We start from the raw sequence: 26799 nt of genomic DNA, 5'->3' as shown, positions 1-26799 counted from the left end.
TGTGTCTGTATGGCAGTGTAGGCCAGGCTCTCACAACCACATCTCTGCCATTCCTTCCAAATATGGCTGCTTCTATGTAGGCCCATGGCACCATCTCCCAGAAATAGCTGGAAGGCCACTGTGCTTTTATCTGCTGTCTGGTTTCTACTATCAACAGTCCCACAGACACGGTTTTGAACTGCTTTGTTCAAGCCTCAGTAGGGTTTCTCAGTGTATCTGATGCTGGAACATGTCTAGGCAAGGCATGGAGCCAAGCGGGCTAAGGGGCACCAAGCATTTAGTCTGCAAAACCAAGCAGTACTTTTCCTGAAAACTAAGTTGTAAAGAACACCACCTTGACTAAATAAAAAAAATAATTTCTACCTTTCTTAGGTGACTTGACAAGGATTCTTGGAGTAGCTGGGTAGGGATCCTCAACACTAACCTACTTACTTCCTTATTTAGGTGGAACCTATGGCTTTTGAATGCAGAAATATTTCCCTAATGATTTTCTTCTCTCCCAGTGCCAAGCCTCAAATAGCTGTGGATTAATTTTTACTACTTTACTGCTCAGCATCCTTCACGAGGCCACTCTTGCATCCCCTTTCTAGAAACCTCTACCCTTCTACTATACTATTTCCTAAGCTGTGAGTTCTGTGTTCCTGTCAGGACTGTCACCTTCAATTCCCCCCCCCCCCTCGTAGATCCTGCTGTGCTTGCCTCTCCACCATCTGCTGGCTTATGCTGTTCTGCAGGATGGATGGATATTGGCTTCACTAACTAGGGGAGGCCTTTGAGGACAGGCTCTTCTTGGACCATCTGCACCGTACACAATGCTGTATGACAGCAGAGTCCGCACACTGTGGTACCTATTGATGCAGATCAACAATGGCTTATTGCCCTGTATCCATGTAAGGAAACTATTAGTAACCAATCTTTCAATCATCCAATTTAATGCTTATGAAACTTCTCAGAAACTTGTTTAAAATTAGGCTTATTTAAAACAAGCATAGGAACCAAAGCAGTAATTCCTTATATATTAACAAATAATTTATATTCACATATGAACACATATAACATGGTTTGTCATAAAAATACTATTCAATTATATCGATCATAATATTTCATGACAAACAGTTTCAACTGACTTTATTTTAAAGACAACTTACCATAATGTGAATGTCCACCTCTCTCTTTGAAAGCAGCTCCTGAAGCAGCTCGATGGCATCTGGCTGCCACACATTCCCAACCTGTGTGGAATGAACACACTTACACTTCCATAGCATGACACCAAGCAAAAATAAATTAAGACACAAAGAAATAGCTGTAAGCAGGGAATTCTTGGTGGTAGAGCCAAATACCCATGAGTATCCTGGGCAGCCAACAAGAATCATCTTTAAAATTTCCTATCTGGGGGCTAAAGAGATGGTTTAGCAGCTATGAGTGCTTCCTCCTCTTGAAGAGGACTAGAATTTGGTTCCCAGTACCCATGTTGGACAGCTCACAACTACCTGTAACTCCAGTTCTAGGGCAACTGACTCCCCCTTCTGGACTCTGTGGTTCCCACACTTTTGTACATTCCCACACATGGATACATATGTATTAGAAAAATAGAAGACATCTTTTAACAAATTCATACTTATCTAAGCTCCCTACTGTACTCCATATTTTTATGCTTTCAAAGCATACACTAGGGTGGGGATGCAGCTTAGTTGGGGGAGTGCTTGCCTAGCATGCATGAGAGCCTGGGTTTGATCATGTTAACTGGGCATGCTGGCACACAACTATGACCCAATCACTGGGAAGTGGAAACAGGAGGATTAGAATTTAAGAGGGAGTTAGAGACCAGCCTGGGCTACAAACCATCCTTTATCAAAAAATTACAAGGCTACTCCCCAAAAAGAATCCTCTGAAAACAATGTCCCCCAAACTTAAAGACAACATATTACATTTAAAATTTTAAGAACATTTCAATATGCCCATGCAGTGCTTATACATTCCAACGGTATATATTCACTGGGGGACGTGCTTCGATGAGTCCTTTGAAAGTAGCTCATGGTTCTCCAGGGATCCTTTGAACGAATATACTTCAGTATTATCTTTTTTTGGGGGGGTTGTTTCGAGGCAGGGTTTCTCTGTGGCTTTGGAGGCTGTCCTGGAACTAGTTCTTGTAGACCAGGCTGGTCTAGAACTCACAGAGATCCGCCTGCCTCTGCCTCCTAAGTGCTGGGATTAAAGGCGTGTGCCACAGTGGTGAGCATAACTGCCTTCAGTGACATCTTGAATCACTATCACAAAGGACTCAATTCCATATCATCCAGCAGAGTCATTCCTAACCCTTGGAGCCCCAGAAACTACAACAGGAAAAGACTTTACTGTTTGAGCTTTGTAATTGTTAAAATTGAGAACAACTGCTTGGAACCATCTCAGCAGAGTATAACCACATGCTATGCTGCCATTTACTCACAGGTTTTATATACTGCAGTATAATTTTGTAGTCTTCTTCATTAAAGGCCTTTGAGCTGTCTTTCACTTGTAGGTATTTTTAAAATTTGTATTGCTGGTTGGGGGCTGGAGAAAAAACTCAGTGGTTCTTCCAAAGGACCTGGGTTGGTTCCCAGCACCTACATGTTCACTAACAAGCATCTATAACTCCAGTTCCTTGAATTCTACTCCCTCTTCGGGCCTCTGTGAGCACTGTATACATATAGTGCATTTACATACATGCACATTAAAAACAAAACAAACCTTTTGCCAGGTATGGTGGTACATGTCTGTAATCCCAGCACTTGGGAGGCAAAGGCAGGGGGATTTCTATGAGTTTGAGGTCAGCTGGTCTATTTAAGTGAGTTCTAGGACACCCAAGGCTATACAGGGAGACCCTGTTAAAAACAAACAAAACAGCTGGGCATTGGTGGCGCATGCCTTTAATCCCAGCACTCGGGAGGCAGAGGCGGATCTCTGAATTCAAGACCAGCCTGGTCTACAAGAGCTAATTCCAGGACAGCCTCCAAAGCCACAGAGAAACCCTGTCTCGAAAAACCAAAACCAAAAACAACAACAATAAAACTTAAAAATTTGTATTACAATTAAAAGGGATTTAGTTGTATACTCTAATATCTAAAGTATTACTAACATAAGACAGTATTTAAAACTGACTGCCCACACATTCCTCTGCTTACCGGTGAGGTCTGATAGAGCTGACAGGGAATACAAAACTGGGGTGTGTCAGGATACAGCAAAATAGGATAAAGATGGCACTGTGGAATCTTCTCAGTGAAGCCATGATCTAAATATTGCACCTGAAACAGAACAAGTAAAGTTTTGATTAAAATTTATTACCAAAAACTGAATGACAAAGGGGATTTCCTAGTTTTTAAAAGTTGGTGTGTGTGTGTGTGTGTGTGTGTGTGTGTGTGTGTGTGTGTGTGTGTGTGTTATGGCCTATCAGTGAAGAGCACTGGCTGTTTTTCCAGAGGACCCGGGGTCAATCAATTCCTAGCACCCACATGATGGCTTACAACTGTCTGTAATTTCAGTTCCAGGGGATCTGATACTGTCTTCTGGCTCCTGGGGGCATTTTATGCGCATGGTGTACAGACATACATGTAGGCAACCCCGCCCCCCATTAAAGATTTGATCCCTGGAACACAGATAAATGTGAAAGGAAAGAACTGACCCCACAAAGCTGTCCTCTGATCTCTTCCCCAACACACCCCTGATAATGATAAATAAAATCTTAAAGTTAGCAAAAAAACCTCCGAGTCTTCTGGTGCAGATCTAATTCTGGCAGTTGGGAGAGAGGCAAAAGGACTGCCACAAATTCAAGAAAAGCCACAGCCAAATAACAAGACCCTGTTTCAAACAACAAACAGGAACAAAGAAACAGACAAGCATGGGCACATATCTATAATCTCAGCATTTATAAGCCTGAGGCAGGTGGGTTTGGACCTTGAGACCTGCTTAGGCTACACAGTCTCAAAAGGACAAAATGAGCTGAAATCTTGCACCCAATAGCAGGACATACTAACACTCAGGAACAGAGGCAGGTGGATGTATCTCTATGAGTCAGAAGCCAATGTGGTCTACGTATCGAGACCAGCCACACCTACATACTGAGACATACATAAAAAGAAAATCTATATTCCCTCATCCCATAGAGAATGAAACTTGTTAAAAGAGGTTTCATACAAGTAGCCTATAAATCAAACCTTTATAGTATTATTTCTAAAACTTGGGAATTAAGGGGCTGGTAAGATGAAGTGCTTGTTAAGTGAGCTTGAGGGTCTGAGTTAAACTCTGAAACCCATGTAAAGGTGGAAGGAGAGAGCTGACACCACAGTTTCCCTCTGATTTCTACACGAATGCAGTGATGCAATGTGACCTCACACCAATGCACAAATAATACACTAAAATAGGGCTGGAGAGATAGCTCAGCAGCTAAGAGCATGGGCAGCTCTTCCACAAGGCCCTAGTTAAGATTTCTAGCAACCACTTCAAGCGGCTCACAGCCACCTGTAATCCCAGCTTCTGGGGATCTGGCCTCTCAAGGCACTTGTACTCACTTTGCATGTTCCTACACACAAACAGGTGCATAATTGAAAATAAAATCAAAACTTTAAAAACAAAAACAAAGCCACTGTGTATTAAATACCCCAGCTGGCTTTTTCTGAAATGCTTTTCTTTTGATCATTCAATTGTTAAAACTGTCCTTATTTACAATAGGGTTTTTGTTTGTTTGTTTGCTTTTGAGATAGGATTTCTCTGCGTAGCCCAGGAAAATAATGTCTCTCCAAATGTTTTTCAGTGTGGTCATATGTTCATGTTGCAGAAGAAACTTGCAGTAAAACTGATGCTATAAAGTAAACTATAGAAAATATTAAGTTACACCAAATTGAATTTAGCTAAAGGAGTTCTGCCTCCAGTTTGGCCAGAAGATAAGTTGTACACTAGCCAGGCCTGTTAGAAGCTCCAGGAAAGAAAACCCTGCACCATAACTTAGGCTTAGGGCTGGTTTTTGCATGAAGATTTCCCTCCAATTAGGCTCCATTCCCACAACACAAAGAGACAACCCTGACTTCCAACTGGCCATTAGGCCTACCTCCATATCAGAGAACACAATTCTGCAGGACAGTGCAAGGGGGCAGCACAGGATCACAACAACATTAAGTCCTAGCCTGACATTAAGTCCCCTGTGCTCTATCAGGAGAAGCACAATTCTGCCAGGTGGGCAAGATGACCATGGGTGACAATCACTGGAAAAGAACAACACTGGTGTATGTACTTAAGAAATAACTGGGACAGTGTCCTTGCTGTGTAAATCTCCCATCTGCCAAGGTGGCCAGACTTGCAGTCTCCTGTCTCTGTTTAAACTGTTCCAATGTGACCTGGAGCGGGACCTGAATGAGATGTAAGAATAATAGCACATGTGGAATGCATAAGCCTAAGGTATATATAAGCTGGTATAAAACTTTCTGTTCAGGGCTGGCTCCTTTTTGTGCATTAGCCAGAACCAGTTGTGCCCTATAATTAAAGAGTTCTTTTTTTACTAATCACTAAGTGCGTGGAGTGATTTCTTGATGGGAAGGCATGTTGATTCTATAAAGTTTACACATGTGAAAGAAGCTGAAACTTGAACTATGCAATTATTAAGTACCATCATCAAACAAGATACATTTCTGTCTAATAAAAATGCAAAATGTTTCTCTTTAATATTTTACCCCACCCAAATTAGTAGTAAAAACTTCCAGTGTTATATAGCTGATGAAATATTGAATCAATTTCATCACTTGGTAAATGGAGGTATTTATATCTATATTTTATATTTTCATTTTTCAATGCATGAAGCAATTTTTAAAGATTCTGAAAGAAATGCAAGTGCAACATCACTTCTGTAAAAGGTAACCCTGCCCATAACTTGGAAAGATTAGCTAGGTCTTCAACAGATCAGCCAGGGAGCTAATTAACATGCCCGAGAATAAGTTGTTTTACTTAGTAACAAGTGTTTTATTACATAGGGCTGCCAGTTACAGCTAAGTGATATATCCATTAGGCTTTAGTAGTCACATCCCACCTGCAATGATTTCTTCATTATTCAGTTTCTAATATATCTGAAAACAAAGGCTGGGTGTAGTGGTGCAGGTTTGTAATACTGGCCTTTGGGAGGCTGAGGTGGGAGGATCCCAAATTGCATGGATGACCTACATAGAGAGGCTGTGTTTCAAAACCAAAACCCAAACAGAACAAAAATACCAAAAACAAAAAGAAAATCACAAGGGAAATCCTTGCTACAAATAACAGTGTAATACAGTGTATTTGATCTTCCTAAATCCACCGAAAGGTGTTTTAATCTGAAGTCTGGCCATGCACTCATCTAGTGTTTGGACTCACCCGGATGGTGCCTCCCACAACCTCCATGACTTTGCCTCGATACCACAAAGTATCAGATCCTCTCACTGCACAAGGCTCTCCCTTCTTCCAGAAATATGGCTCCAAAAGACCAAGGCACTTTAAATTGCTTTGAATTTCATCCATCATTTTGATGAGCTCAAACTCTGCAGAATTTATTGAAAACATAATACATTTATGAAAATGTGTTATTACTTACTTTTCACCAACAACCTACTAACTTCCTAACTTTAGTTAATACAAAGACTTAAGATTAAGATTCCAATAAAACTGTTATAAACATTTAATTCAGTCAGCACTATTAATACATGTTTTCAAAAGTTTTAGCAACAGCCCAAAAATAATTTGCTATTCTCAGAATAAAAATATTAAAGTACTCTTTTTCAATTAAACATCTACCAGATAAGCTGACATGAAAGAACTATGAGTTTACGGTGTCAGCTTGACAGTGCAGCTAAGTATAGTACAAGTCATGCATTAGCCAATGCTTAGGTAGAGATAATACTGAAGATACAGTTAAAATTCTAACTTATTTGGGTGTACACATGTGTGAAGGTGCATATGGAGACCAGAAGACAGCCTTAAATGTCATTCCCAGTCTTACGGAGACAGGGTCTCTCACTATCAAGGAACTAGCTATAAAAATCAGGATAGTTGACCAGTGTGCCCCAAAGGTCCACTTGTCACTGTCACCTCAATGTCACCATGCTCAGCTTCCTAAAAAAAAAGTATTTTCTAATAGTGTGTGCCTGCACATATGAGTGTAAACATGCTTGCCCATGTGGGCATTAGTGGAGCCTGACACTGACAGCCAGGTTCCTTCCTCAATTGCTTCTTCACCTCATTTTCTGAGACCGGGTCTCTTAACTGAACATGGAACTCACTGTTTTAGCTAGCTAGACTGGGCTGGCTAGTGAATCCCCAGAATCTACTATCTGTGCTCCCAGTTTTGGGTTTACAGCTGTGTACTTATACACTCAGGTTTATGTGGGTGCTAGGGACCTGAGCTCATGACCTCATCTTTGTGCAGCAAGCACTTTTCCCACTGGGTCATCTTTTCAACCCCACACATGACTTCTTTCTGTGGGTTCTGGAGCTAAAATTGAGAGTTGTATGCTGCCTGGCAAGCACTTTACTGAATGAACTATCTCCTCATCCCAGGTCTAATTTTTCTTTTACTACAAATTACCTCATTATTTGCAAAGTATCAATTATGTCCCCTATAACTAATTCCACTGAAGGCAAGCTCTCCTCTTAGTTCTGCTATCTTAGAATTGGGTATGACCACATCTACCCACATTAGTGGTACTCAAGAAGACTAGATGGAGTACCAGTTCATGACATTCAGTTTTATTGATGATTAAACATGTCAAATAAAGCTTCTAGATTAGCTGTTCTTATTCTATGTCTCAAGTACTCACAGGCTTACTCTTTCAGGTGCTTAACAAATGGGAGGGAAATGTCAGTATATTCATAGCACCAACCTTCATCATCAGCTGTGCTCCTAATGGACCTCCTGAGCCTAAGTCTGTGAGTACTAGAGTTAGGCGAGTTAGGAATCATTTTGGAAAGCACACATTTGCATTTGCACATAAACCCTGGGCAGCCTTAAGAACTTGCAGATATTTGCTATGATTTCTTCTTATTTTAACAAATTCAAACTTCCATTTTCTAGTTTCATAGAGAGCATCCAGATGTACTGGTTTATGACCTCTTTTGTTACATGATTCTAAAAGAATAATGAACCACTTCTACACTGGAACATGTCATTCAGGGAAACTTGAATCCATATTCCTGAGCCATGGTCACTCATATATTGCTAAGAACAAATGACATTTTTCATTCCCATTGGAGCAAGAGCTGCATTCTGCACTGAAATATGGGACAGAACAATGTGCACATGACACAATATATATTGAAGAGGAAAAAGACTATACTACGATTAAGGATAATACTTTGATAAAGGTGCCAGGACAGAGAGAATAAACGAGAATTGTTTAGAAAATCCATGCATATTCAAAATATTTTAATTTGAGAATTCTATACTTTTACACTGTATTTACATCCTTTCCACCTCCCTCTCCCTGATCCAACTCTTCCCATGCCCCCTCCCACCAATTCATGAGCTCTTTTATACATTTATATGTGTGCATATGGCTATTCATCTTGGGGTGGGGCCTTGTGAAAATTTCCTCCATCCATGTCTATGTGTCAGTTGGTGTGGTCGTCACAGATCTTGTGCATATCGTTGAGAGTGGAATCTTGATTTTTGGGAAAGGCAGCACTACCTAGCAGTGGGGAAAGTGAAGCAGACTAAGCAAATGGGCTAAGTCAAAATTATCAAACCTTTACACAATGGGGTTGAATGTCCAGGAGGGCATTCCTGTAATCCTACTACTTGGAAAGAAGTCCCAAGAGACTTAAAGGCCAACTTGGCCACATAGTGAAAAGCTATCTCAAAACATTCAAAAGAAAAAAGTAAGGAGCTCCTGTGTGCCCAATGACACATAAAAACAAGCCAAAATAAAGAAAACAAAACCCCCAAAAGCAGAATTGTAGATGTCTTCTATAAAATCATACAGTAGAATGTGTTGCTGATCTTAGAATAAAAAAGGATTTTTCATGGTGTCAGAGATAAGCTAACACTCTAACAGCAAGCCCAGTCTCCAGTCCTATCTTAACTCTTTAGGACTGGATTGTTGCAGAAATATCCACCCACCCACCCCACCCGTGAGAATTTACTTTACATTCTGGAAAAGGAGGAGATAGATATTGTACATCTGGCTCTGGCGAATGCCCAAAGGGGAGCTGGCCATGCACAGAAGATGTTATTAACTTATGTTCACCTTGGGCTTATTCCACATATGGTGTCATCCTTCAATTTCTTTCAGGTCTGGGTCCTAGGTTACATTTTGAACAATTTAAACAGAAACAGTAGGTTGTAAAGTCTGGCCATTTAGGCAGATGGGAGATTTACACTGCAAAGATACTACTGCCAAAATTATTTTTATTTTTGGTTTTGAGCCTAGCCTTTAACGGCCAAGCCATCTCTCCAGCCCCCAAATTATTTTTAAATACACCAGTTTTGTCATGTTTCAAACAGCTGTTACCCAGGTTCATCTTACCCACCTGGAAAATTGTGCTTTTCTTGTCTTTTTAGAGACATTTCTGATAGAGAAATGGGCCTAATAGCATGTTGTAAGTCAGGGTTGTCTCTTTTGTTATGGGAATTGAGACTAATGTCTGGTCAATTCTAGTGAATAAATATTACATCCTAGCACCCTGGATTTTGCCTATCTCTGACAGGTCTGGCTAGTACACTTAACTCTGGGGTATTTTGGAGGCAGCCCTCCCTTAGTTAAATTCTACTCTGTGTGACTTAATGTCTCTTATGCAAGTTTCTTAATAAATCCTTTATAGCATCACCTGTATTACTTAAGTTTCTTCTATATTCATATCTGAGTTTGGCCTATTTGCTTCTTCCCTAAAGCTCCAGTTACACAACAGTGCTCTTTGAAATACCAAGCACTTCTAGCTGCTGAACATTCACTCCTTTCTACCTTCACACTTAAACCCTTATGGTCAGGGCCTTGATTTGCTTTGTGTCCTTGATAGCAATTAATAAGGAAGAGATGTTTAAAATGCCTGTCAATTTGAGGACTACACTGAACTGTGTGCTGAAGGCTGGTTATGTAACATCGAAGCTCAGCTTCAGTTTGGCAGAGTACTTACTTTGCTTTTCAGTGTAGCCTAATTTGGCTTGTAACTTTACACTTTGGCTTAGTTTTTAGCTCCATGTCTGAACCATTTGGCTCTTTGTCAGTTTACAGTACAAGCTGATATAATACATCTACATTGTCAGAGGCTTGAACAGTCATTGGCACAGTCTTTGCTGTGCTGTGGAATGAAGATGAAGACTCTTGGGAAACTCATCTTGCTTATATTTGAATTTGAATAAAAATATGAGAGATGTAGCTGGCACGGTGGTACATGTCTTTAATCTCAACACTCAAGATGTAGAAACAGGTGGATCTCTGGGAATTCAAGGCCAGTCTGGACTACAAAGTGTTTCAGGACAGCCAGTGGTTCACAGAGAAACAAACAAAAGAATTGAGAGAGCTCTATTGTAACTTGTGTTAACATGGGGAATATTAAGCCTATGGTATTCTAAGGGAGAATTTTAGCTGATGAATAGAACAGGACAGAATACCTAAACGTTTACTGTAAGGCAGTAAAGATTTGTTAGGTCTTTGAACATGCAATTAAATGTAACATATACTTATACTTATGTCAGAATAAAAGAAATTAAGATCACTTGCTTTTACTGTAAACCTTTTAGTTATTTTTAATTACATGTATGTGTTGGGGGAGGTATACATGTGCATTTGGATGCCCATGGGGACCATAGGGCATGAGATCTGCTGAAGTTACAAGTGTTAGCCAGCCACCCCAACCAACTTCAGGTCCTATACAAGAGCACTATATGACCTTAACCACTAAGCCTTTCTCTAGACCCATAAACCTGTGTCTGTGTGCACTCTTGTCCACTTTGACAGGTTGTAGGAGGAAGCTTTCCCTTAATATTCTCTTTGAAGGTCATTTTTAAGTTTGGCCTCCTGTGGTACCTGCTATTAGGTCACAAAACAGGTCCCTGAATGGCAGTGCTGTAACACGTCCTAAGACGAGGGCTGGGACCAATCCAGGTAGATTCTTACCAGGTAAAGAGAGGATTCTTATCAGGTAAACAGAAACCAAACTCAGCATTCCACAGAAACCTTGAAATGCTGGTTTCTCTGCTCTGATGGTTACCTGGTTGGAGGGGAGGGCAGCAAAATGCCTCAGCAAAATGGAACAGCCTGCCTCAGCATAAAGACCCCACCCTGCTGACAATTACAGAAAACCCACTTGCCCTTAACTACTGAGCCACCTCTCTAGCTTGTTCTATTTTTCTTTTTTAAGATTTATTTTTAGGGCTGCAGAAATGACTCTGGTTTAAGAGCCCTGGCTGCTCTTTTACAGGTCCTATGTTCAATTCCCAGCAACCGTATGGTGGCTCACAACTATCTGTAATGAGATCTGGTGCCCTCTTCTGGAGTACAGGCAGATATATAGGCAGAATATTATACACTAAATAAATAAAATCTTAAAAAAAGATTTTTATTTTTAATTATATGTGCACAAACCTGTCTATGTGTGTGCGTGCATGTGCACTGAGTATGGGTATCTAAGAAGGTCAGAAGACAGTAATAGATATTCTGTGGCTGGAGCTACAGGCAGTTTTGAACCACCCAACTTGGGTGCTGGGGTCTGAACTTGGGGCTTCTGTAGGAGCAGTGTGTATGTAGTCTTAACCACTGAGCTGTCTCTCTAGCTCAGATTTCTCCATAATGTTGACAAGCATTAGGACCCATAGACAGTCCTCTGGCTGGGAAGCTTTGGTAATGGTATGTTGAAATAATTTATTATTTAAAATAATTTAATAAAAACCCTCAAATAGCTTAACTTGGCACTGTTAAAAGCACCCTTTGTGCACTGGGTGAAACCATCTAATCCTCCTCACAACCCCTGAAAATGAGGTTCAGAGAGGGTAAATCTTCCCAAAGGTCTCCAGTTTTTTTTTCTATCATACCAGAAAACTTGAGCTGCTAGGCCCAGAGTCACTGGAAAAACCTTATAAAAGACCTTACCTGATAATTTAGGCACCACAAATATAGTTCCATCATCACCAATGCAGCTCACTACTGCCTCAAATGCATTGGTGTTAGGAATAGCTGGTGGCTTATAGCTCGTGGTTCTGGTTTCTGATTTCTTCTCCTTAGAACCAGGTACTTTGTGTTCATTGGTATTATCAGCAGTTTTCTTGTTAGTGTCGAAGTTAATTGTAAAGCACTTAGTAACTATTGAATCTCCTTGTTCCAGGGGGATTTCCAAAGACTTCTCAGGTGAATGGCTGTTATTTGATTTACTAATTCTGTAACACCAAAACAAACAAATAAAAAACATATCTAAATGGGAGCACAGATAAAATTCTATAGAAAAAAGTATGAAAAAATCCTTCAACTATGTGTTAACATTTAACTAAAACTTTGGCTCTAGTCCAGGATGAACTAGTCTTTCATGAGGTAGGCTAGACAGTCACAGGAGGAAAAGAAAAGAGGAAAATGGCTTGGTGACTCTTGATGCCATCATTCAACTGTTAGATGACTCTCCAAGAAAATGGACCATGCTTCCCCTGCCAGCTCTGGTATCTACTTCTCTAGAAGATACTGGAAACTATAAGCAACCTGCTTCTATGATGCTGTGCTGGATAGCTTTATGTCAACTTGACACAAGCTAAAGTCACCTGAGAGGAGGAAACCTCAACTAAGAAAATGCCTCCTGTAAGAGAGGGCTGCAAGCAAGCCTGTAGGGCATTTTCTTAATTAGTGATTGATGAGGGAGGCTCCATCCCATTGTGGGTAGTGCTAGTCCTGGGCTGGAGGTCTTGGGTTCTATTAAAAAAAAAAAAAAAAAGGTTGAGCAAGCCATGGAGAGCAAGCCAATTAGCAGTACTCCTCCATGGTTCTTGCATCAGTTCTTGCCTCCAGGAACCTGCCCACTTTGAGTTCTTGTCCTGTCTTCCTTTGATGATGAATTGTGTGATGTGGGAGTGTAAGCCTGGTCTACAGAGTGAGTTCCAGGACAGGCTCCAAAAGCTACAGAGAAACCTTTTCTCAACCCTCCCGCCCCAAAAAAGAAAGAAAGAAAGAAAGAAAGAAAGAAAGAAAAGAAAAGGAAGGAAGAAACCTTCAGACAGACACCCATTCCTGGGGAAAAGTTTTAAAAGTAAAACATGTTCTTGGAATCTCTATATGTGCTAGCCTTTATGTCTTCTCTCTCCCCTCTGTCTTGCACCCACAATCCCCACTTTGGTGAACTTCACCCTGTCTTAGGACTGCTGAGCTCTCCTTATACCCCTAACATTTGGCTAAGATTCTCTTGCCCAACCTACTCGAACCTCTGTCTTCTTTTGGCCTCCTCCTTGCCACCCCGACAGATAGGCAATCCTAAAACTAAAAAAGTTACTTTTACGTTCTCAAAAAAGGTCTGTATCGGGCTGGAGAGATGGCTCAGAGGTTAAGAGCACTGACTGCTCTTCCAGAGGTCCTGAGTTCAATTCCCAGAAACCACATGGTGGCTCACAACCATCCGTTATGGGATCTGGTGCCCTCTTCTGGTGTGCAGATATACATGGAAGCAGAGTGTTGTATACATAATAAAAAAATAAAATCTTTAAAAAAAAAAGGTCTATATCTGAACATGTCTGTATCTATGTCTATATCCATCTGTATCTATATCTATCTGTATCTTACCTAGCTGTTCCTGTATCTTTGTTGTCTGCATCTATATATCTGCTAGTATCTCCTCTGCAGGTAAAATCCAAGATGTGAACTGAACATTCAGGGCCTCAGATGGTATCTTTAAAAGCCATTGCTGCTGCTCAAGAGGATGTGACTATTTTTAAGTCTTCAGCTGACTTGCCTTGAAAACAGTCACTGCTTCTCATAGGGTAAAATCTTTCAGCTTTTACTTATAAATGCTTAGACTTTCCACATGGTGAGTCAGCCACTACTCCTGGTGATACATGCCTAAGGTGAAGCCAGGTTTCATTCTCTATAATAGTCAGACTAGAACAGAGTCCCTGATTTCTCATTGCATGCCTGTACCTGACCCACAGGGTTATATTTTTCAGAAAGCAAATCTATGAGCCAGGCAGGTGGTGCATGCTTTAATCCCAGATCTCTGAGTTCTAGTCCAGCCTAGTCTACATAGTGAATTCTAGGCTAGTTAAGGCTACATAGTGAAAGCCTGTCTCAAAAAACAAATGCCAATTTAGATTCAATATAGACTTCTAAATACTTTCTCTAGCCTATCAAGTTGCCTCCAGTAACACCTCTTTTCCTTCCTCCCCAGAAGCTACACAAAGCTCCAACTCTGCCCACTTTTCATTGCCTGCCGGTATTGCTACTCTCAATCAGCAGGTGCAACTCCTAGATTCCTCTCAGTAAAACTTCCCTAGACACTTCTTTAAGCCTTCATAAGGAAGAGTTCCTTCAGTGTTGTCATGTGCTGGCCAGCTGTCATTTTTTTTAAGGCTTTTACATAATACACCTTATGTAATTTGTGTCCTGTTATTTTATGTTGAAAAAAAGATTAATTCAGGTAATAAGGTCTATAAGTCACTTATCAACTCCTATGACACTTATGCCTGATTTTAAGATAGGTAAGTCTATATAGATACAAATGCATGAGTATATAGACAGATATACAAGTTTTATATTAAATTAAACATCCTTTTTTACAATTACACTTGAAATATTTCTTTTTGTAAAATACATGTTTCAGTGCCAAAAATCAACCTCTCAAGTTTTCATTTAAATGTAATGGCTTTATTCACAAAAGTTGTTTTGAAGACTCAAAAAATAAGCAATTCCAGGATTAACATAAAAAATGTTTCTGCTATTTTTGGCAACTAGATAATTTATTGTTCAAAGTTGTTCAATAATTTCTATCCAGATCCTGCTACAAATGCAATTTGGAAATAATTCTCTTTTAACAGATTAATAAATTAATTTTTGATGTTATTATGATTTATGATATTAAGACTGCTTTTTAAATACTTATTTATTTTTATTTTATGTGCATGGGTGTTTTGATTACATGTATATCTGTGCCTTCAGAGGCCAGAAGAGGGCTTCTGATCTTCTAGAATTAGAGTCACCAGCTCTAGGTTGTGAGTTACCATGTGGGTGCAAGGGAACTGAACCCATGTCCTCTTCAAGAGCACCCTGTACTCTTAACTACTGAGTCATCACTCCAGCTCAAGGAGGTCTCCATGCTCTCACTCTCTCATTCCTTCCTCTCTTCCTCCCTTCTTCAAGTCCTCCTGTCATGATGTCCACAAAGGCTATCTCTTCTCTTTCACCCTAACCATAGCTCCTTAACAGCCATTCCAAAGCAAAGACAAGGCTGCCTAAATCAGCTGGGACCAGTATGGCTGTTGGAGACAACTGATAACTGCTCTTTGCTCCACACAATTAGCTTACAAAATTGTGGGTTTCCACCATCACGGATTGTATGCCATGGCACATATGGAAAACTAAGGACAAAAAGGGGAATAGGCCCTATTCTGGGATCCCCTCCCATTCAGATTCTCTGCCTTTCCCCCATCTTATCTTATGAGTAATCCTCCCTCTGTTAACATGCTCGTAAAACTAGCTCTCCAAGATCTCAGTGACATAGCTCTCTTTTGAGAGGCCCACATGTATCCTTGAAAGCCAGTACATAATAAACATGTTTTCAGTATATAAGAGCTTACTACCATATAAAAAGAAACAAGCAATCTATTTCTGGGGTAGCTCATTAGGAATTAGATTATAACTCATCTTTAAGAACAAGTAAGGGACTGGAGAGATGGCTCAGCCGTTAAAGGCTTGGCTCACAACCAAAAATATAAGAACAAGTAAGATGCCCAGCTCAGGTTTGAAAACACACAGAAGATTACATAGGCAATTATGAAGCATCACCAGCAATTGACATCAAAAAGTTATTCAAAAGTCTGTACCTTCTTTCTCTCAAAGCCAAACCTTTTTTAATCAAATATTTAGAAACATCAACACGTTCTCCTTTTTCATCTCGGCAGAAAATTTTCACAGGTAATGGCCATGTTGTGCTGTTTTCCTAAAGAAATTTATCAGACAAAAAATAAAATCTCACAGACAGTATTTCTCAAAAGAATTTCTTCTACATTTTCTATGCAAGAAACAATCCCGGGGGAGGGAGAGGGAACGGGGATTGACATGTAAAACAATCTTGTTTCTAATTTAAATTAAAAAATTAAAAAAAGACAATCAGCTAACATTATTTTGACATTTAAATATATAAGGGAAACAGCATGGAAGAGAGTCAGTACTGACAGATAAAGTTTTTTTTTTTTTTTCCTTGGTTTTTCAAGACAGGGTTTCTCTGTTTAACAGCCCTGGCTGTCCTGGAACTCATTTTGTAGACCAGGATGGCCTTGAACTCAGAGTTCTGCCTGTCTCTGTCTTCACAGTGCTGAGATTAAAGATAAGCACCACCACAGTCTGGCTAGAGATAAACATTTTAATTTTTTATATTGTATCTTTTCAGGTATGTCTTTTGGGAATAAATTAGGAAGTCCTACTATCAAGGTGAAATATACCAAGAACAAAACAAAAAAACTCTCACCATCAAAACCCCCAATCAAATAAACTGGAAAAAAATCTTACTCTCCCTAATTACAATGAGAGGAAGTATCACCAGTTGGTATGCTTCTCTATTCCCTTCAACTCTGGAAAGTTTGTATACATAAAAAAGGTAACATGGAAAATAAGTTACATAAGAAAATTCAACCAAGTAGAAGCCAGGTGGTGGTGGTGCACGCCTTTAATTCCAGCACTCAGGAGGCAGAGGCAGGCAGATCTCTGAGTTCCAGGACAGTCTCCAAAGCCTCGAAACTACCCCCACCCCATCCCCCCAAAGAAAATTCAATGAAGTGGAACAAAAACAAGGAAGCTAGAACTTTCTTATGAAGACATGCTTCCTAAATCCATATATGGACACATTCTATCAGTTCTTTTTGACCCAAGAGCCCAATTTTCTTTTTTCTTTTCTTTTTTCTTTTTTTTTTTTGAGACAGGGCTTCTCTGTATTGCTTTGGAGGTTGTCCTGGAACTGGATCTGTTGACCAGGCTGGCCTTGAACTCACAGAAATCTGCCTGCCTCTGCCTCCTGAGTGCTGGGATTAAAGTTGTGCACCACCAACACCTGGCTCAATTTTCTTTTTAACAAATAATATTTAATTTTGTTTCCTGTGCATGGGTGTTTAGTCTGTGTGAGGGTGGATCCCCTAGAACTGTAGTTACAGACAGTTGTGAGCTGCCATGTGGGTGCTGGGAATTGAACCCTCGTCAAACTCTAGAAGAGCAGCCAATGCTCTTAACCACTTAGCCATCTCTCCAGCCTGAGATTAATTTTCTAAAGACTTTAGAAAGATAGTTTATTTTATATGTTATCTTCTAACATACAAAATTTCAGCTCAAGCACCTGACTTTAGAAATACTTTGATTCAGCCACATGAACACTTGGGGCATCTATTTAACTCATTTACTTATTATAGCTTTTCTGGGTAGACAAGCTGGCTGAGCAGGTAAAACTGCTCATTGACAAACTTAATGACCTGAGTTTAATACCCCAGGACTCACAAGGTAGGAGAACTAATGACTATAAGTTGTACTCTGACCTCTACATATTAGCCATGGCTTGTGCTCCCACATAAGTGTGTGTGTGTGTATTTTAATAAACATAAACATGTACACATATATCTATACATGCATCTATAGCATTTATCTATTTATTTATTGCTAAGACAGAGTCTTACTAGCTAGCCTAGAACTTGCTGTGTAGACCAGGCTGTCCTCCAGCTCACAGAGATTTCTCTGCTTCCAGAGTGCTGGGATTAAAATAGTATACCAACATTCCCTGCTAGGCTTTAACCCTTGATATTCCTCCTACCTCCTGAGTTCTGGGGTTATTACTGTATGCCACCATGCCACCAAGTTATGTACAGGTATATAATACCTTGACATAAGTTCAACATAGTTTGGAAATACATTCCAAACATTTCTTGTTGAGAAAATAAAACTTAGAATAGATGACAATTTCAATGAAATAATAAATATGTATCTGTTATAACTGTTTACCTTGTATGTTAGTTGGGGTTACTGCTGGGATGAAACACCATAACCAAAGCAACTTTGGCTTATGCTTCCATATCACTATTCAGTATTGAAGGAAGTCAGGACAAGAACTCAAATTGGGCAGGAACTGATGCTGAGGCCATGGAAGAGAGCTGCTTACTGGCTTGCTCCTCATGGCTTGCTTAGCTTGCTTTCTTATAGAACCCAGGAGCACCAGCCCAGGGGAGGCACCACCCACAACAGGCTGGGCTACCCCCATCAATAACTAATTAATAAAATGCTCTTCTCTCTCTCCCCCTCCCTCTCCCCCCCCTCTCTCTGTGTGTCTCTCTCTCTTTCTGTCTGTCTGGCTGTCTCTCTCTCTCTAGTTTTTGAGACAGGATTTTTCTGTGTAGCTTTGTAGACCAGGCTGGCCTTGAATTCACAGATCTGCCTGCCTCTGCCTCCTGAGTGCTTCGATTAAAGGTGTGTACCACCACTGTCCGTCCAAAATGCTCCTTTCTCAACTGAGGCTCCCTCTTTTCAGATAACTCTAGCTTGTGTCAAGCTGACATAAAACTAGCCAGGATATTCTACCTACCTGTAAGATTATGGTTGCTATAGCTCCAGTAAGGTACAATGAAAGACAGTCACAAGCTGTTGCTGTCCACTTGTCACTTCCACCAGTTGGTCTGAAGCAAAAGTAATAACTATTTGTATTACAATGAGTATAACATAGTACTGACATATTTATAAATAATACACACATGCAGTTTGGACCCTTATATAGTGAGAAACAAATGTGAGCATGGATTTATACTATTTTCATAATTTTCTTTCTCATTTTCATTGCCTTTATCACCTTTCTATGTGAGCTCATAGATATATTTATCTCTGTAGATTATATATATATATATATATATATATATATATATATAAAATCTCAAATGTGTGTATCTATATCTACAACTACAATGAAGTTTGGCTCAATATAAAACTTATAGCTTCCTTCTTTTTTAAGTATTTAAATGTCACTTAATTATTCTTTATTATAAAGCACTAGTGATGATGTTAGGCTTTTCTTTTGTAAACCAACTTTACTAAATTATCTCTGAGAGTTGACTATTCTGAATTGATTTTTGATAAGCCATGTACTTTCTCAATGCATAGTTCTGAAGTCTTTCATGAATTACACTTTTTTTTTCTTGTACTGTTATGACTCTTCTTGGGCATTAGAGATCTTTTTTTTCTTTTGAATCCTTTGAATTTTTTTCAAAATTAAAATTATTCTTGGTTCTCTTTTAAAAGTTATACTCTGTATATGTGTGTGTACATCCACAAATGCCATAATATGGATGTGGAGGTCAGAGGACAACTTGGGGCATTGGCTCTCGGCATGTGGACCCTGGACTCATTAGGCATAGTGTCAAGTGTCTCCACCCACCAAGCCATCTCCGCAGTCAGATATACTAGGTACTTTTCCTAGTTTAGCCCGAATCTCTGATATTTACTTCTACCTTTTCTTGGGTTGTAAATTGTCATCTCTTTTCAAATGCTCTTCTGCTAATTATCTTGTTCTAAACTAACTCTGCCTCCTCTTCCTCCTCTTTTTGAATGAAGGTCTCACTATGTAGCTTAGACTGGTTTTTAGACTTATGATCCTCTTGCCCCAGCCTCCTGAATGCTAAAATTACAAGTATGAGTATCACACTCAGTTGATTTTTCTGTTTTCTGATTCTATTTTCTGTTGGTCTTTCATACCATCTACTACTATTACTAATTTACACCTCTATCTTCCTGTATAATTGGAAACTTATGAAACATATTTTATTTCCATCTGCCTTATTTTTTCCTCAAAGTTTTTATTCTCAACAGTTTGAATTCTATTTAACTTCCTTCTATTTCTTTAATGCCATTAAAAATACAGGTTCAAGCATTTATTATTCCCTCTTCTTAAAACCCTTAATAAATCTGGGTGTGGTGGTACACACCTTTAATTCCAGCACTCAGGAGTCAGAGGCAGGTGAGTTTAAGGCCGGCCTGGTCTACAGGATGAGTTCTAGAAACACATAGAACAGTGGTTCTCAACCTTCCTAAAGCTGCTACCTTTTAATACAGTTAGTTCCTCATGTTTTAGTGACCCACAACCATAGAATTATTTCATTGCTACTTTATAACTGTAGTTTTGCCACTGTTATGAATCGTAGTTGTAAATATCTGACATGCAGGATATCTGATATGTGACCCCTGTGGGGGTCACAACCCATAGGTTGAGAACCACTGACTTAGGAGGACCTTGTCTCAATACCCCTCTCAAAAATCCCTTAATGAGATTGTATGAAAGTTTCAGAATGCACTAATTAAAAACTGACAAGACACGCTAATACTTAAAATGGCAATACACAATAATTTGCTTAGCTAAAAACTACCGTATATCAACAAGTGAACATTCCAAAGATAATCTTCCTGTTGTCTTTAGATTTTCTTGAAGTTCTCTTAGACAGGTAATATTCACTACCAGTTCAACACCCACATCATACAGCAAGACCTATGAGAATAGTAAATTTAAATTTAAGTTTATGAAAAGGCAACCTTTTAAGATTTTTTTCAAATTGTAAAGCATTAATAACTGAAGTAAGTAATCACAGAACAAATTAAAATGCACTTTCATGGCTTTGCTTAACTCTGCACTTACTTCCACCAATGTGTCCGTAACCATTCTGATAATCTGGCCTCTTCTCCACTGACTTTTAGCTGGGACCTTGACAGCACAGTGCATGTCACGTTCCCACCTAACAGGTTTCCATTCCGAGTGCTCATAGGCAGCTGTCATCTTCTCTTCCAAACTGTAGGATACAAAACCTTTTCATTTCAAATAATTTCTTATCTAATTCTCTGACAGGACATTTTCTTCCAAAACCCTTTGGTCACTCCTCTCTGGCCAATCTGGATGCAAGGTTCTTTGACAGTATAGAGCATCTCTACCTTTGAATTAGTTCTTCCCTCTGCTTGAGATAAAGGTTTCTTAGATGAAAGTGTGCTGGTGCTCTCCTGCCTCCCTCTGGACACACTGATAGCAGTTTAGGATGTGAGCTTCCCCACAGGTACACACTAATTGCACAGCTCAAAGTTTTTAATTGTTTGAGACAGTGTGTCATTATGTAACTATGGCTGACCTAGAACTCACAAGAGATTTGCCTGCCTCTGCCTCCTGAGTGCCCAGCTCAAGACACATTTGAAAAGACACTGTCTCTGTGAGATCTTCCTCAAACATCTTAAAACCATTCTCCTCCTCAAATGCTTTATTTTATTTATTACTCTTTTATCAACCCCTAGATTAAGTTTTATTTGCTTATCATTTCTCTTTACTATAATTTAAGCAAAGAATTTAACAAAGAATTGCCCATGTGATTGCCAAAATCCTCAACACTAAACACAGGCTGTCATGGAGTAAGAGGCTTAGTAAGTACTTATGGCATAAATTTTAGTATGACAACAGCCAAAATAGAGATGCTATACCTTTTGAGTTTAAGAGACAATTTAATTGAAATAATCTCATGACTTAAAAAATTAAACACTATGGCATCTAGATATTTGAAGCAAAGTAAGAAGAATAAAAAACACAGGCAATTGCTTTCATTATATATTATACCTAGTAAGTAAGTTTTCTGTTAATAACCACTGAACGTAAATCTTCTCAGGAGAAATTACATTACATATGTTCACAGGCAGCTCCTTGTTATACAAGGACTGGAAATTCTCATTAGGTAGAGATTTTACAGATAGAGGACTTAAACTGTTTATTTCACTTGAAATGATTTCTTCAGGAGAAGGATCCCATACTTCAAGATGTTTTTTAGAATTATCTTTGAGAGTATATCTGAAAAATAACAGAAGTTGGCAAAAGAGTAATCAGTAAGAAATAAATATTTGCTTATTTTTAGAGATGAACATGCTTTATTCTATGATTTTCTGTTTCCAAAGTTTCCTATCAATAGTAATTACTAAAATTAACTTTTAAAAAAAGAGTGCTTCACAAACATCAAAGCAAGCACACACAAAAACAAAGGTAAACCCAAACTTTCTACTTTAAAAATAGATGAATTTACCAATCTTACTCATAACTTCAACTCTTCCCATTGATACCCTGTACTCACAAAGAAACCAACTCTGAGTTTAACAACCTTTGACTAGAGAATATTGATCAGTAAAAAGTATCAGTTTGTCAATTGGAATGTAATTACCATTAGAATGCACTGAGCAAAACAAATATTTACACTTAACAGGTTATATTTTAACCATAGTCAACTAGATGAAGAAAAAACCAAAAACACCAAACCAAGCATGGTGGTACATGCTTGTAATCCTAGGACTGTGGAAACATTGACAAGAGGATCCCTGAGTCTCACTGGCCAGCCAGCCAGCCTACCATAGTATGTGAACCCCAGGTAGCAAAGGAAGATAATGTCTCATAAAAAAATCCACATGGCTCTAGAGGAATGCCACCTGTGTTTGATCACTGGCTTCCATGTGTACATATGCATGCATACCTTTACACATGTACACGTACACAAGTGCATGCATACATACATGCATGTCCCCCACACATAGACCCTCCAAGAACCCCAGCATTTAAAAGAAAAATTTCAATATAGTTTTAAGTTGTTTACTTTTATTTCTTTCCCTTCCACATATGAGACTTAATAGTGAAAGGGGGAACATGATCATAGGCCATTATTGTTAGTAGGAGTTACTGCAGGCCTTTGCTGGAGGTTACTGTCTCTTTGGCTATGCTAAATGTTGACTTTCTTGAAGGCTACATATAGGCAGTTCTGGAAAAGACCCTGCTGGACTACCCTCTTTGCATGTCTCCATTGTGGAAGAATTCTTTCAGTTGATCTTTAAACCACCCACCCACCATCACCACCACTCTGCCCTTCTGCTCCTGAGATCATATCAGCCACTGGCTGCTCCTTGCTTTGGACAATAATGCTTAGGCCTGGCTAGCTAATGTTACTCTTCAAACCCAGGATAAAAATTTCTTAAACTGGGAATGCCGACTCTACCACTATCCTTGGTGCTGTTTCTCATCCTGATGTTTTTACTTAAATAGGGCCAAGATGCTGCTTAAGCAGATTCCACCTGGAAATGAGATGCAGCCTCTGTCTTAGAAGCAATCTTGATCTCAAGAAGTCCTTCTCTTGATTTTCATCCCAGCTAGGAGTGAAAAGCAGGCTACTTTACTCCTCATTAGACTAATGACTCCAACCATCCCCCTTGCCGTCTTTTCTCTGATGCATTCCATCAAAGTGTTACCTATGAACTAGAGTGATGATGCTCCATTACTTACCCTGCTTCATAAGATGCTAGGCCTTCTTTGACCAGCTGGTCATTAATACTAATAGCAGTTGCTCCAGGAGCCCGAGAATCAAAAAGCTCAACCAAGAGCTCATTATTTTCTAGAATCTCTGTAAAACCATGAAAACTAGTTGGGAAAAGAAAGACATGTGCTACAAAGTACACTAAATTAGTAAATTTCTCTTTTAAAAATTGGAAGCAATTTCTGACTTTTGTATAGATGAGATTTCTGGCTGAATAATGTTACAGCTTCCCTAGAAGTTAGAGCAGTATTCTGAAGCCACAGTGACTGCCCATAAATACCCGAGTGCACAGCATATAGAGAATACTACAAATTTTGTTTTAGGTTATCACATGCCATTTGTTTTGAGATGAACCAAAAGCGGTTTAAAGTTTTTGGATTCATAAAATAAAAATTAATGTATCTTCAAAGGAAGAAATGTTGTTGTATTTTCACATTGTTTTATGAAATACAAAGATAGAAGTGAACGAAAATTAACTTATTAACTTAGGCTAGTGACTACTGTGACATTCACAGCTTTTCTAAGGCTAATAAAAAGTTGAAAACAAAAATCTAGAACTTTCAAATAACTAGTATTTTTCTGTTACTTTTATTTATTTAAGATAAATTACCTAATTTTTCTTCGAGAAAACCACTGTACTTCACAGCAAACAGAGTTAATTAAGGGTAAAAATTAATTATCTTCTTAATAGTAGTATATAGCAAGGAACTTGCTGAAAAAGTATCTGAATAAATAACAAAAGTTTTCTTTGGTAAACAATGCCTCAAATATATACTGAATCAGTACATGACTATATATTTTACAAAATTAACAGCAGTTGATAGCTGCTAATCAGAATGTAATTCTAAATAAAAGATAACCAGTTGCCAGCAGTAACATATAATACAGTTTAAGAATACACACTAGAAAACTTTTTTCAACAAATGAAATACCATTCTGATTACTGTCCAATGTCTCATTATCTACAGTAGATGGCTAAGTAATGGTGAGCCTTGATAATCTGACCCTCCTACTTTTCATAGTTCTAGACTTCTTACAGAGTTCTTTAAATTCAGCAGGAATAATGTTTTACCATTATTCTTTTTGGCCATCCCTGATTTCTTCATTTTAAACTTATTCCTGCTCTCTGAGCTGGGAATCTATACTAATGGAAAGCTACCATTCTCATCAGTGCTCACCATAAACTCCCAATTTTATCAGTTCATAAGTCAATGGGAGTGGGGTGGTGGGGTAGTGGTAGGGATTGTTCTGGACCCTTTGGCATTCCTTAAATCAAATTATCCTAGTTAACAACTATGGGATAATTAGTGTTGGCTGTCACTGGTATTAAAAAAATGATTAAATGAGAAAGAGTATCAATAAAGAAATCCAAGGACTGGCAAGATGGTTGAGGGGGTAAAGGTGCCTGCTGTCAAGTCTGATGACTACAGTTTGATTCTTGGGACTCACATGGTGGAAGGAGAAAACCAACTCTTGTAAGTTGTCCTCTGACCCCCACACATGTACCCATATGGAGTGAGGGGCAAGCAGACCGCAGACCGCAGACCACACACACACACAGACACACACACACAGACACACACACACACACACACAGACATATACACAGACACACACACACAACACACACACACACACACACACACACACACACACACAGACACACACACACACACAGACACACACACACACACACACACACACACACACACACACACACACACACACACACACACAGAGTAAAATGTGTAATTACTGTAAAGGAAATAAAGGCTCTCCAATTCAGATAAAAGCACTCATGTCATAACAATTCAAATCAGATTCAGTCATTCAACTTTTGATTTTCAGAACTTGTGTTAGAAAAATTTGGGCTAGTGGTCAACCTGAACTCTTATAAAACCAGAATAACTTTTTTCAAAATATGGAGAGTTTACAACCGAATTCATGTGGCACAAATGAAAGAAAGAAAAACAAGTAATTAAGTAAGCAAACAAAACTATTTACCAACTACGTTCTGCCTCCTTTACGTGCTTAAGATTAAACCGTAGACTCAGTAAATGCAGATAAATAAGTTAATTTCTGTCTTCAAGTTTTCAAGGGACCACAGTGAAGGTGACTTAAAGATTTTCTTGTTTTAAATAAGATCTGGCTATGTTGCTGAGACTGGTCTCAAGTTCCTGGTCCCAGTGATTCCTAAGTAGCAGAGACTATAGGTGCAAACCACTATCATAAGGATGACTTTAATCTTCAATGGTATGATTTTTTTTTTTGTCTGATGTGCTTTGACTGTAAGGCTTTAACGGAGATAAAAATCCCCCAAAATCTTAATTCTAAATGAATGTCATTTCTCATTATTACAACTCAAGGCACACTGAATTTATTCTAAGATATAACCACTGTTATATAATGTTAATCTTACTTAACAATAATAGACAAAGATAGAAGTAGCTTACTAATAACAGAACATGTCACAAATTTGTCTTGAGTCTTTTCTTCAAATTTTTCTTTAGCCTTTTTGGACCACTGTGTTCTTTTACTTGGTTCAATATACGCCAGCTTACATTTAATTGCCTGTATCAGACAAAATTCCACTATTAATAATATGAACTTTCTAGTTATTTCAAAGTCTTATATATGCATAGAAAGCCAATATTTACATAGCTTGGTTGGTACAACACTGGAAAAGCATGCTTGATTCCATAGCTAGAAAGAAAAAGAAAGGAAGGAAAGAAAGCCCTAAACCAAATCAAGTAAAATACTCAGGACAAAACAAAACAACTCTTTAATTCAAACTTATTTAGAAATTATGAAATATGTGAAGTAACTATAAAATAGCTTCATAAATAAAAATAATTGGAATTAACTATTTGGTTGAATGAAATTATTTCATAAATAAGAATGATAAGCATTTATTTGGAAAGTAAGCCATTTGTGATATAATGTAAAGGGAGAAATGCAGACATATAGGACAATTTATATTCATTATAGAACTGTTAAAGGTATAAAAGATGGCTGGGCATGGTAGCTCATGTCTTTAATCCCAGAACCTGGGAGGCAGAGGCAGAGGCAGATGAAGCTCTTGTGAGTTTGAAGTGAGTTCCAGGTCAGCTAAAGCTACACAGTAAGACAGTTAACACTCTGTCTCAAAACAAAATAAACATTGTGAAAGATACATCCTACAAGAACATATATTAAAAACACTGATTTTTTTTTTTTTTGAGACAGGGCCCTACCATGTAACTCTGGTTGATTCAGAACTTGGTATGTAGACAAGGCTGGTTTTGAACTCAAGA

At 38.8% G+C, this 26799-nt stretch overlaps 1 protein-coding gene across 1 annotated transcript in view; it reads right to left on the bottom strand.

The window, feature by feature from the left end:
- Nucleotides 1-26799, bottom strand: part of Rnf17 (ring finger protein 17) — a 116697-nt gene that overhangs the window by 14978 nt on the left and 74920 nt on the right. Inside the window, exons 18-28 of the mRNA XM_027390516.2 lie at nucleotides 25960-26077; nucleotides 23476-23593; nucleotides 21778-22005; nucleotides 20821-20971; nucleotides 20555-20673; nucleotides 18727-18817; nucleotides 15992-16107; nucleotides 12075-12358; nucleotides 6370-6533; nucleotides 3162-3281; nucleotides 1149-1229 (exon numbers count right to left, since the gene is read on the bottom strand). Coding sequence (XP_027246317.1) covers nucleotides 1149-1229; nucleotides 3162-3281; nucleotides 6370-6533; nucleotides 12075-12358; nucleotides 15992-16107; nucleotides 18727-18817; nucleotides 20555-20673; nucleotides 20821-20971; nucleotides 21778-22005; nucleotides 23476-23593; nucleotides 25960-26077 — 1590 coding nt within the window. The remainder of the gene's footprint in view (nucleotides 1-1148; nucleotides 1230-3161; nucleotides 3282-6369; nucleotides 6534-12074; nucleotides 12359-15991; nucleotides 16108-18726; nucleotides 18818-20554; nucleotides 20674-20820; nucleotides 20972-21777; nucleotides 22006-23475; nucleotides 23594-25959; nucleotides 26078-26799) is intronic.

This window comes from Cricetulus griseus (genome assembly GCF_003668045.3).
Source record: "Cricetulus griseus strain 17A/GY chromosome 1 unlocalized genomic scaffold, alternate assembly CriGri-PICRH-1.0 chr1_1, whole genome shotgun sequence".
NCBI lineage: Eukaryota > Metazoa > Chordata > Mammalia > Rodentia > Cricetidae > Cricetulus > Cricetulus griseus.
The sequence above is the reverse complement of the archived record's forward strand: the minus strand, read 5'-3'. Positions and strand labels throughout refer to the sequence as shown.